Here is a 13,142-nt window from a genome sequence, read left to right as displayed (position 1 = left end):
AACATTTCAACCAAATACTGTTAGCTGTAAATTACACTATTTTTAACCTGTTCCAATTTTCTGCTCGTGCCGACCAACAATAACCTGTATTTATTGTTATGTTTTTCAGGGGAAATGAATGTTTTACGATCATGTGTAGTCTCGCGGGTTCAGAGAGCTTCATATATTTTTCAACAGGAATGGAAATATTACTTTTAAGTATAGGTTAACAAAAAAATAATTTCGTACTATATTGTCTATTTTTATCACTTTATTTGACCCTTATCGTTGTTTACTTGAAAATGCTTTTTGTGTGCAAATAATTGATTATATCAAGAAACAAAACCCTTTAAATACACAAGAACCTATAGGCGAAGCACTAGAATTATTTATTTGTCGTCCGCAATTTTATTTTATTTTTTAATAAAACTAACTTTCAAAAACGGGTTGTTATGGTTGGGGGCGTGGGGATTGGATTGTTATATGCATGAAAGCAACTTTATCCATGCTTAAAATAACAACTTAACAAGAGCTATTTGCTACGTACTGACGGAGTACCAACCCAAATAGAAAAGCTTCGCCTAATTTGTTTTGTATTTTATTTTTAAAAATTTAAGCATTCAAACTTTTAATTCAATGAAATAATAATATATCCATTTTTGCCACAGCAAAGAACATTTACACAAACACCAATTCGCGCCAAAGCTCTGCAGAATTATAAAAGACCCAGTATTGATGAAATAGGCGTGCCTAGGGAACCATGGCAAAGAGTTTTTGAACGAAATCAAAAAAAATTCAATATGCATCTTTTGACAGGCACAGATTTTGCTTAAACTATATGTATACATTTCATAACATATTATGATATTGGTATTATTCAACTCATATAATGTAAGATGCTATTGTTTTATTTTATCACTTTACAATCCTAGAAAAATACCTATTACCAATGAATTTTTTCTTTATACCAAAGTTAATAGTTAATTTTGTATAACCTCCTTTAATATTATGGTCATAATTAGATGTGTCAACTCCCCTCTCAAAATGGCCAACTTACCCATTTTACACCCTTTAAAAATGTGCCCCACGCCTAAACTTTTGCAGTGCACACTACTGATTATAGGTACCTACATAAAACTTTTATAAAATTCTCAGGTGTTTTGTTATGGAACAACTTTAAGATTGATATTAAAGAGCAAATCTGTGTAACTAAGGTATAATCACTTGTGGTGGCAGCTTGTTGGTGTTTTGTAACACAATCAACTTCAATATGACCCCAGATTTTATTAAATCAGTAAAATATTCATCAATAACACCAAAAATTGATCATTCAGCCGTCGCCTCAGCAGCTTTAGGTAATATTGGATAAAAATTGTGTTTTTAAATCTAATGAATTTAGGTGTAACATCTTAAAACTAAGGGGGGGGGGGGGTTTAATGCAACCATCTCGTTATCAATGAGCAAATGGCACTTAGAATTCGAATTTCCATCTATAATTTTGCATGAGTAATCCTTGGTAAATCTATTTTCCCTAAATCGAACAAAAAGTTGGAAAAGTAACGACTGGCGGCTCTTCTGTTTTGCCATTTGTTTGATATCTATATTGTAAATTAGTCACGAAACCTCTCTCAACATAATACTCTTTTCTACTCCAAAACGCTATGAAACGGTTCTAGACGGTAGCTGTTGGTACTAGAAGTTTTAAAATTGGTTATTGCTATCATTTAACATGAATTAAACCAAAAATATGTTTTAAAAAGTTGATTCCTACGTAATTGATGATGGATTTACCCTGAAAATAGGCAAAAAAACGGCTGAGCCGCTAGCCGTTACTTTTCCAACTTTTTGTTCGATTTAGGGAAAATAGACCTACCAAGGATTACTCATGCAAAAGTTCAGATCGAAATTCGAATTCTAAGTGTCATTTGCTCACTGATTACGAGATGGTTGATTAAACCCCACCCCCCCCCCCCCTTAATTTGACCGTCGGTCTTTTTAGCTACCTATGCTTAATTTTTTTATATTTTCTATATTTTTATTATTTTATTATGACCAACGAATATCTGCCCATCAGGCTAAATTTTTCCGTTTGTTTATCCATGATTCGCTACACATGGGTGTTACTATCCTTATTAAATTTTTTTTTCTGCCTTCTTTTCCTTACCTACTTATTTTTCTACATTTAGTTTGATATATGTCAATAGTGGCTACGCCCACTTTAGGCCTCTAGGGGCACTTGAGGGGGTGTGTTTAATTTCGACGACCCAATTTATTATTTATGTTTAAAAGAAAAATTTTTTGGGTTGGGATGATTTTTTCTAGAGGTGTTTTCTCTTGAGAGGAGGTTGGTGGTGCCCTCCCCCCAGAATTAGGGATGGGAATCCGTCGAATTTTTGGGCCGGATTCGGATTCCGGATTCTGAAGGAATCCGTCAAAAAAAGTGACGGATTCTTGCGGATTCCGGATTCTTATTTTTGGCGGATTCCGGATTCGGATTCCGGATTCTTGCAGTATTTTAAAAGGCCGTCCGTCACAGAGGGATAGCTTTTTTCGTTAATTTATCACTATGTTACTTGGTTGAAGCCTTGATTTGTTTAAAGTGTTGACTTCCAGCATAACTAAAACATTTACATCACATTAGTAATTATTAAAAGGGGGGAGGCGGATGTGCCACTTTTTGAAACCAAAACTAAAAGTCAAAGGAACTCAACTTAAAAAAGAGATACAGGTCTGAGATTTTGCATGGCAGTTGCTTAATAGGGGTACAATATGGAACTGTAAAGAAACGGCGGCGCAACTGCCGAAAACCGCCGAGAAAAGGCAAAAAAAAAATTCGGCGGGAAACGCCGGTTTTCGGCGGTTGCGCCGCCGTTTCTTCACAGTTCCATATTGTACCCCTATAAAGCAACTGCCATGCAAAATCTCAGACCTGTAACTCTTTTTTTAGATGAGTTCCTTTGTTGACTTTTGGTTTTGGTTTCAAAAAGTGGCACATCCGCCTCCCCCCTTTGTTATGTAGAAATTATTTTTTTGATTTTTGCCTTCAAACAGAGGGAGTTGTAAGAAAAAAGACGGTAATTTTAGCCTACCAATTTAGAATCCGGAATCCGCTATAAAAAACGGATTCCGGATTCGGATTCCAAAATTGGCCGAAAATTGGGCGGATTCCGGATTCTGATTCCGGATCCGGATTCCCATCACTACCCAAAATAGTTATAATCCTTCCCAGTACCAATGAGAAGCTACCTTTTAAAGGAGAACCATAGCGGTTCAGTGATTAGCGAGATCATTTGGTACAGATAGACACACACAGACAGAGATCCTTTTACTTTGTTATATGGATTGTTTAGTCTAGCCATAGGTGATGTCAAAAGTATCTTACAGAACTTTTCCTGTAATTATCAAATTTTATCCAATACCAATACAAAATAGAATCTAATGATGAAATCGAAGACGACACACCTGCTGTAGCTGTAGAAGAACCCCCAGCTGCTGTCGTAGAAGAAGAAATCCCTGAACCTGTTGTAGAAGAACCTGAGCCTGTAGTTGCAGAACCAGAGCCTGTCAAAGGAATTTTCTATGTTTGAGTTTACTACTTACATCAAGTTTTTGAAGAGACCAAATTTCTATATCATTGAAAAATACTTTTATAAGAAAACAAAATTTAAAAGGATTACTCAACTCGTACCAAAATTTTCATTCTAAAATTCGGATTCTCTATGTGCCAATTGATTACGAGATGGTTGCATTAACCCCCCCCCCCCCTTACATTGTTTAATCTAAGATATAAAACGTAAAAAATTGTTGTTTATTAGAATCTGTCCCAGTGATAGAGGAGGAACCAGCTAAAACTGAAGTAGTTGAAGAAATTAACGTTGCAGCTGAAACTCCTGTCGCTGAACCTGAACCCGAACCAGCAGCCGCTGTTGAGTCCCCCGCCAAAATTCTTGAACCCCTTCCCGAATCCGTCCCATATCTTCTAGTCGGCGCCGGTACCGCCTCATTTGCCGCCTGCAGGGCTATTAAATCACGCGATCCTACCGCCAAAATTCTCATTGTCGGCGAGGAGGAGCGCCCACCATACATGAGACCTCCACTTAGCAAAGAATTATGGTTTGTTAACGACGACCAAGCCAAGAAAGATTTAAAATTTAAGCAATGGAATGGAAAGGAACGCAGCTTGTTATATGAACCAATACCCTTTTACACACCCATTAATGAGTTGGAAGAGTCTAAAAATGGCGGCATTTCTGTAGCAACTGGCAGAAAGGTTGTTAAAATCGATACCGTCAATCAAATTGCTCATTTGGAGGATGGTGCCACAGTTAAATATGATAAATGTCTGCTTGCCACAGGCGGACAACCTAAAGCTCCAAGATTCTTAAACAACGCCCCGGATGATGTGAAAGAAAAGATAACCTTATTCAGAAATGTTAATGATTTCCACAAGCTGGATGGTATTGTTAGTAGTTCCAAGTCTGTGACAATTTTGGGTGGCGGCTTCCTGGGCAGTGAGCTGGCCTGTGCTTTTGGACAAAGATCTAAACTTGGAGAAATTGAGGTAGGATTTTCGGTTTAGATCAGCTTAAAATACATTTAAAACACAAACTACCCTCATCTCCTTATTTTTAAAATGATTTGAAAATATGGAGCGAGCTTTTATTTTTTCGGGGCAAGCCTGTACCCAAAACAACCAAACCTAACCTAACTTAGTGTAAAGGAGGATGTGCATAAGGCCCATTTGTGCAGGGGGGGGGGGGTTTACTCGAGAACCCTTAGAGCTAGAGGGAGCTAATTTTGGATTTAAGCTTCTATGGGGCCAAAGTTACTTTTAAAATTATCGTCGACCCCCCCACCCCACCCCAAAAAAAAAAATTTTTTTGGGGGGGGGGGTTGGGGATTTTTTTTATTGCATTTCTCGCCGAATTAGGCAATTTGGAATCATTTGAGACCATGTTATTTTTTTCAAAAATTTTTCGCCTTACAAGCAACCCTGCGGGGGGACTAATTTTTTTCAAATTCTCGTTTATGAAGGTTTATCTTAAATACAGTATGCTACTCTCTTAGTTCTAGAGATAATTGGATGAAATCTTTTTGATTGTGTCACTAATTACCCCAAGTTTTGGTATCTTTAAAAAAAAAACGGCGGCGGGACCGCCGCTCCCGCCGTCCGCCGCCGTTTTCCGCCGCCACCAAAAAATTTTTTTTATTGCATTTCTCGCCGAATTAGGCAATTTGGAATCATTTGAGACCATGTTATTTTTTACAAAAAATTTTCCCCTAACAAGCAACCCTGCTGGGGGGATTTAGTTATTTTTTTCAAATTCTCGTTTATGAAGGTTTATCTTAAATACAGTATGCTAGGTACTCTCTTAGTTTTAGAGATAATTGGATGAAATCTTTTTGATTGTGTCACTAATTACCCCAAGTTTTGGTATCTTTAAAAAAAAAAACGGCGGCGGGACCGCCGCTCCCGCCGTCCGCCGCCGGTTTCCGCCGCCACCAAAAAAAAATTTTTTTATTGCATTTCTCGCCGAATTGAGCAATTTGGAATCATTTGAGACCATGTTATTTTTTTCAAAACGGAAAACGGCGGCGGTCCAGCCGCCGTTTTTTTTAAAGATACCAAAACTTGGGGTAATAAGTGACACAATCAAAAAGATTTCCTCCAATTATCTCTAAAACTAAGGGAGTAGCATACTGTATTTAATATATACCTTCATAAACGAGAATTTGAAAAAATGACTTACGTCGGGGTTGCTTGTAAGGGGAAAAATTTTTGAAAAAAATAACATGGTCTCAAATGATTCCAAATTGCCCAATTCGGCGAGAAATGCAATAAAAAAATTTACCCCCCCCCCCAAAAAAAAAAAATTGGGGGGGGGGGTCGACGATAATTTTAAAAGTAACTTTGGCCCCATAGAAGCTTAAATCCAAAATTAGCTCCCTCTAGCTCTAAGGGTTCTCGAGTAAACCCCCCCCCCCCTGCCCAAATGGGCCTTATGCACATTGCACATCCTCCTTTAATCTCTTTTGTGCATAGGTACATATTACATAATCTATACTATACTTTAAATATTTTGTTGTTTCAGGTATACCAAGCCTATCAGGAGAACGGCAACATGGCCAAAGTACTTCCAGAATATCTTTCTGAATGGACCACCTCCAAAGTTGAGTCTGAAGGTGTAAAAACTCTGCCAAACTCCAGCATTAAAAGCATTAAGAAGAAGGAGAATGGACGACTAGAGCTTGATTTAACCAACAAGGAATTAATCTTTCATTATAATATTTCACTTTTGTAGGGTGCAATTGTAAAGTTGTAGGAACGAATTAAGTTGCTTATTGTTTGTTTCAAGAACTCTTTTACAAAAGCCTTATATTTACTAACAATCTTAGGATCTTAACTTCTAAAGTGATAAGACAATTGCAATAAATTGACATACATACCATTTTTGCTGATCAAAATCAATTGTGGAAAAGTTAGGACACTACAAGTCTGGAACCAACCGATAAAAACTCAATAAAAGTACCCATGATCATCAAGCCAACGAATAAGATAACTTAATTAACTTTGGAAACCATTGTTATTTGCAGTCCAATGTCCTCTCCCTCCCAGAAGTAAAAAAAACAACCTATAATGAAAGATGAATTATAGACGATTGAAACCGATCATGTTGTAGTTGCCTACGGAATTGTGCCTGATAATACTCTGGCCAAAGCTAGTGGCATTAGTGTAGACGATGCTCATGGTGGTTTTGTTGTCAATGAACAGGAATGTTTTGTTTTCTATTTTTTGTATGGATGGATTAACAATAGATATATTACCCCTGATAGTCGGGCAAACACATTATTCCTTAAAGCTTAAAAACTAATTTCAAGCAGACGAAGATACACATTTGTTTTTTTTAGTCAACTATGACATTGACTAATCCTAATACAAGCGATGAATGTTTTAGACGATATATTTCCCCTAAGCTAGGTTTCTCTTAATAAATTCATTTATTATATGGATTAAATGAAAAAATACTTTGATTTCGAACTAAAAAATGTGAAAAGTTTTTTACCAATAATATTATCTTATTGTTCCTACACCCTTATCCCATAGGCTTGATTAAGGAATTTGGGATCTTGACTTTCTATATTTATTGTTTTATTCAACTATGTTAGTATTGTTAACCAAAGTTTTTTTTACCACTGAAATAAACATTTTGATTTTTCGCCAGTCAAATACAAAAGTCTTGTTTAGTTGGTGCCATGATACTTTTTAGTCAAAGGAAATATCCCTACCACCCCTTTCTTTTAAAAGCAACATAAGACATAAATAATCTTTGTGACATTTTGCATCTTATAAAAAGTAAATAATACAAAATCCTATAGTTCGAAGCCTGTCCTAATTTGTGGATTGCTGGAGATGCTGCTTCCTTCCTGGATCCTCAGCTTGGCAGGTAAAACTGAAGAAATTTTATACTGCGGAGTTTATCAAGTATTAACGAAATAAAATAGGGGACAATATGATGTAAATTATCCTGGTACCAAAAGTTTTCTCAAATAAAATAGGGGACAATATGATTTAAATTATCCTGGTACCAAAAGTTTTCTAAAATAAAATAGGGGACAATATGATGTAAATTATCCTGGTGCTCAAAGTTTGTTTTTAATGGCGCCTTCTCATTCGTTGACCTTAAAAGTTTGTTTATTGATTGGTTGGTTCTAGTTACTACAAGTGTGTTTCAACCAAAACTTTTATTCTAAAGAAGGAGTCTTTTCTTAATCATAATTGGGGCTGTTTTTGATTCAATTTATCGTCCATTGTCTAATCTCTGAAGAATAAGATCCATAAATAACTATTTATAATGATTTTAGACGAAGAGTAGAACATCATGATCATGCAATTGTTTCCGGAAGATTGGCCGGTGAAAATATGACAGGCGCAGGTAAAATTTAACGGCGGTTTTCCAAAAAGTAGCATATTTGAGCATGAATTGAAATTAAGGAAGGGGGGGGGGGGGGTTTCAAATATTTATGACTTTAATATGAAAGTCTTTTGAGTAGTGTCGCTACTCTATATCTCAGTTATATCAGTCCACCTGTCCTTCCGATTAACTAACAAAAATAAAACTTTTATTTGAAAGTTTTAGGTATGTAATACTTTGTGGGTTTCCGAATCCATAACTATGAGGTTTTATGTAAATTAGCTGCCAAAAAGCTGATGGTCTGATTTTTAGCCGTTATTAATATTTTTTATTCTAGACAAGGCTTACATGCATCAGTCCATGTTCTGGTCCGACCTTGGTCCTGATGTCGGTTATGAAGCCATCGGTATCGTAGACTCCAAGCTCCCTACTGTTGGTGTCTTCGCTAAGGTGTTTATACAATCAGTTTAATTTCTTGAGTTTTAATCTTTGAGAAAATGAGAAACCAGGGTGACCTCTTATCACTTATTTATAGTTTTTTTTTACAGTCATGGGGTTGGAGCCCCCGCAGGGTTTAATTTTAGGCATTAGAGAAAAGTAACTTCTCCCCGTTAATTCCAATTTATTTACCTCCAGTATCAGTGCTCTGAGGGCAAGTGTAAAAGCAACGAAATCTGAAAGAAATTTCTTAAAGAAAGGGCGGTTGACCTAGTTTTCCACAAAATAGCCTTAAACCTGCCCAGGATCAATCGACAACTTTATTTATATTTAACTGTATTTGTATAAACATAATTGAATCCAGGCAACAGAAACGGATACCCCCAGGGCTGTGGTTACAGAATCTGACGAACACGACAGGTACGTCCTTGTTTCGCTTTCGCCAGCTTTAAAAGAGGTGCAGGGTTCGAGTTTGTCTATCCATTTTGCATCGTACAGAAGACGTTAAAATGACATAAATTTGCGGGAGGGAGATATATACACCAACCTTAAAATTTTATTTTGAGAGGTAGGCCAAACCCGGCCTCTCAATATTTCCTCTCCTCTGACAAAACCCTACGCACGCCACCAGAGTGGGGAAAAACCCAGGGTTTTTTTTAAAAGCCCAACCCAACCCGTAAAAACCCTTAAAACCCTGGGGTTTATTGGTTTTTTTTCGGGTTTTATTGGGTTTTATAATTTAGGAGTCAAATACATTTGATATATTGATGAAATATTAATGTTTATGTTGTTGTAGGTAAAAGGTAAGCAAGATTTCACAATAAACAAGATAGATAATGAAAAAAACTGGCATTTCGATCAATTATAAACCCTTATTAGCAACGGTGCACAAAATATTCTATTAAGGGGAGGGGAGGTTAAAAGCTTCAAAACAGGGAACCTCCTCCTCTATTCCTAAGCTGTTAACCCCCCCTCCCAGAAATTATTAAGGTATTCCCCTTTTTACATCTCCTTAATAAAACCCTCTGCACGCCACTGTAACTATTTCCTTTCATAAATTGTTATGTTTTAGTTTAAAAATCAACTATGATTATGTAATTTACACAATTTATATATCATCAATTTAGTAGCAAAGCGTTTTCTGAAATTAAGTTTTGAGAGAAAGTAATTTCATAAACATTTGAACAATAAGTAGAACATCATTTTTATAAGGGGGGGGGGGGGGGAGGTTAATGCAACCATCTCGTAATCAATGATTAAATAGCACTTAGAATTCGAATTTTGATCTGAAATATTTTTCATGAGTAATCCTTGGTAGGTCTATTTTCCCTAAATCGAACAAAAATTTGGAAAAAGTAACGGCTGGTGGCTCAGCCGTTTAACCGTTTTTTTGCCTATTTTGAGGGCAAATTCATCATTAATTACGTAGGAATCTACTTTTTAAAACATATTTTGGTTTAATTCATGTTAAATGATATCAATAACTATTTTTAAAATTTCTAGTACCTACAGCAACCGGCTAGAACCGTTTGATAAGGTTTTTGAGCGACAAAAAGTAATATGTGGAGATAGGTTTTGTGACTAATTTGCTCTTAAGATAGCCGAAAAATGGCAAAACATCAGAGCTGCCAGCCGTTAGCCATTACTTTTCCAATTTTTTGTTCGATTTAGGGAAAATAGATTTACCAAGGATTATTCATGCAAAATTTCAGATCAAAATTCGAATTCTAAGTGCCATTGAATCATTGATTACGAGATGGTTGCATTACCCCCCCCCCCCCCCCCTTACTTTATATTTTTTTACGTTTTTTAGGTAAAATTTGCTTTAAAATGTTATTAGATACTAGTCTTTGAGTAAATAGAGATTTAATTTGTAAATTTTAACGTGAAATTTCAATGTTTTTTCAAAAACCCAAAAACCTTGGGTTTTTTTCAATGGGTTTTTTAAAAAACCCTGGGTGGGTTTTTTTGGGTGGGTTTTTTTGTATGCCCACCCTGCACGCCACTGATTCGTGCATATTCCGACGCAACTAAGATTAAATGATAAATCATCCTTGTTCATTTTTAACCATAATGGTATTTTCAGGTCTAAATTTGAAGAAACAGCTACCATAAAGGCCGTAACCCCTCAAACAGCTTCAGGAAAGGGTGTCAACATTATAAGAGAAAAATCCGTAAAGCATTTTTTTTGTCATTACATAAATGATATTTTTGAATTTTAAAAACATTTAATTATGTTTTAATAATATTATGAATAAATCTTAGAAAATTACGTGCGGAAAATTCTCCAAAAATAGTTGACACCCTGATGCGTAATAACAGGTAACGAGGACAACCAGGATTACGGCAAGGGCATTATTTTCTACCTGAAGGAGGACAAGATTGTTGGCATGGTCCTGTGGAATGTCTTCCAGAGAATGAATATTGCCAGGAACGATACTTCTTAAGTTTTACTAAACAAGGACGATTTTCTACAATTGTAGCGAAGGTTTGTAATTTTAAGTGATAAGCTTTTAATCCTTATATAAAGGTAATTGAATCGTCTTTCTGTAAAATAGTATTTCATTAGTTATTGAACCGATATGGTTTTCCTCTTCAGTGAAACTTCAAATAGATTCTATTTGAGTGGGAGGGTAACTCCACCCTTCCAAGAAGAATCGCACATATAATAAAATACTACCCCACAATTTTTTTTTGTAAAACTAAAATTGATCCATCAACAGACTTAGGAATCCAAAGAAAGATAGCTAGCTTGAATAAAAAATATACATTTTAAACGTAAATTGAGAAGTATCGACTTTTTAGACGTGTGTTGAAGGAGGGTAAAAGTTATGACGATCTGACCGAAGTGGCCAAACTTTTTAATATTCATGCTTCAGAATAAACAATAACATTGGAAAAGGGGACTTTCAAAGAAAAGAGTTCATGATAGTTAGTTTTTAACATGATCTTTTTCATGGAATTGTCCCTTTCAAAGAAAGGGGGGAGGCGGATGTGCCACTTTTTGAAACCAAAACTAAAAGTCAAAGGAACTCAACTAAAAAAAGAGTTACAGGTCTGAGATTTTGCATGGCAGTTGCCTAATAGGGGTACAATATGGAACTGTAAAGAAACGGCGGCGCAACCGCCGAAAACCGCCGAGAAAAGGCAAAAAAAAAATTCGGGGGGAAACGCCGGTTTTCGGCAATTGCGCCGCCGTTTCTTCACAGTTCCATATTGTACCCCTATAAAGCAACTGCCATGCAAAATCTCAGACCTGTAACTCTTTTTTTAGATGAGTTCCTTTGTTGACTTTTGGTTTTGGTTTCAAAAAGTGGCACATCCGCCTCCCCCCTTTAAAGCTTTTAGAGATAAAAGATGTATTTAGTTGTTATTAATATTGGGTGTGAAAGATTTTATAATGTTAAAAATTCTAAAATTCATTAAGTACTTAAAGTACGTTTAAAGTGTGCGCTGAAGTTTAAGTTGCTAAGGAGACATAATATATATTACTACGTTGTAAATAAAGAAGCGAAATGTGTCGTGTGACGTTGACACATATTTAGAACTAAATGTTTTGCAATTTGTTCAGAGTTTAAAGGGTTTAAGTTTTTTTGTTAAAATGTTAATTTATTACAATGCAAAAAATATATCATATTGTTTGAAAAAGAAAAAAATCTATTTTGGTAGTATGTAATAAAAGGTCATAAATGTGATAGATTTTATTTTGTTAAAAATAGAGCTTTTATATAATGTTTAAAGCAGGGAGTAATACCTTAAGGATACATTTTTAAACTAACACAAAAAAGTCAAAAAGAGAAACAGCTGAAAACCGTCTTAACTCGCCATGATATACAGTCACAGAACTAAAACTAGAATTAAGGTTAAGTTTTTGTGTTGTTTAAAAAGTAGCCCTCCCTCTTTTTTACACTTTTCTTTCTAGTCTCATTTTCTTATTATTTTTTTCATTTTCATATTTTCAATAGGTTACAGAGAATTTTAAAATTATTTTAAAATAACGTTGAAAATTTAAACACCATTTGTGTCAAAATTTTGTGAATTGATGTCTCCTGAAATTGGATAGAAAAGTTATTTATTGCATCGTATTATAGACAGCGCTCAGCGAATATTAAAATGAAAAATTATAAGATTTTTAAGAATTTTATTTTGATATTTGTAGTAAATTGTCTCTTAAGTAATACGATACTATACACGATTTTTCAGTATGGCTGAAAATCGGTTCTTATTCAACGGATTCATTCGTATATTCAAGATTCTGAACAGCAATTCCTGAAAAGTAGAATGAGTAATACAAACACACTCAAACATTAGGGAGGGAGGGTACATTGGGCTGTTTATTACACCATACTAGTCCCCAAAGTTTTATAATCAGGTTTTCTTATTCATTGGCTCAACATTATGAGGTTCATTTTATTGCGTTTTGATTGGTTGGCACATAAAGCAAGTGTCCAAACATTTCAAACACAAAGTCTACAGAAGGGATAATTGGGGATGTACATCAATTTATCGGCCATTGTCTTATCCCTTTAGATCTCTGCTCAAACATCCTACCTTTAGTACAAGGATGTGTGGTACTATTCACAAAATTAATTTTTACACAAATGGTAAGAAATTCTCTTTAAGAGTCAAACATGATTATAATAAACAAAATTTTTCAGAGGTGAAATGCAATGCTAGATGGTAGCACAGATATTATTAGAACAACAGACAAGTGATAGTATACAATAGAGGACACCAGGAGGTATGTTAACATAGGTTAGGGAGGGAGGGGACATTGGGCTGTTTATTACACTAGTCCCCAAACTTCCAGAG

At 35.4% G+C, this 13,142-nt stretch overlaps 2 protein-coding genes across 5 annotated transcripts in view; both read left to right on the top strand.

The window, feature by feature from the left end:
- Positions 1-647: 647 nt before the first annotated feature.
- LOC145304239 (apoptosis-inducing factor 1, mitochondrial-like) lies at positions 648-11,225 on the top strand. The gene is made up of 13 exons (XM_080146081.1): positions 648-795; positions 1,194-1,334; positions 3,412-3,549; positions 3,795-4,540; positions 6,072-6,245; positions 6,635-6,751; positions 7,357-7,424; positions 7,843-7,913; positions 8,230-8,342; positions 8,695-8,750; positions 10,417-10,473; positions 10,654-10,761; positions 11,136-11,225. Exons 1-13 carry the CDS (start codon positions 780-782, stop codon positions 11,212-11,214), a joined length of 1,884 nt encoding a protein of 627 aa, XP_080002207.1. The 5' UTR covers positions 648-779; the 3' UTR covers positions 11,215-11,225.
- Positions 11,226-12,986: 1,761 nt separating this feature from the next.
- Positions 12,987-13,142, top strand: part of LOC145304237 (uncharacterized) — a 42,307-nt gene continuing 42,151 nt past the window's right edge. For all 4 annotated transcript variants that reach the window (XM_080146079.1, XM_080146080.1, XM_080146078.1 and 1 more), the window contains exon 1: positions 12,987-13,071. The gene's annotated coding sequence lies outside the window, so the exon portion shown is untranslated. The remainder of the gene's footprint in view (positions 13,072-13,142) is intronic.

Source organism: Acartia tonsa, chromosome 13 (assembly GCF_053477335.1).
Source record: "Acartia tonsa isolate MP-2025a chromosome 13, ASM5347733v1, whole genome shotgun sequence".
In the NCBI taxonomy this organism is placed as follows: Eukaryota; Metazoa; Arthropoda; class Copepoda; order Calanoida; family Acartiidae; genus Acartia; species Acartia tonsa.
Note: the sequence above shows the minus strand (reverse complement) of the source record. Positions and strands in the feature narration are given on the sequence as shown.

Bases quoted from the DNA above. Each gene is read 5' to 3' on its own strand.
- LOC145304239 (XM_080146081.1), top strand. The intron at 4,541-6,071 runs GTAGGATTTTCG...TTGTTGTTTCAG, and splicing joins CTAAACTTGGAGAAATTGAG to GTATACCAAGCCTATCAGGA. The intron at 7,425-7,842 runs GTAAAACTGAAG...TAATGATTTTAG, and splicing joins CTGGATCCTCAGCTTGGCAG to ACGAAGAGTAGAACATCATG.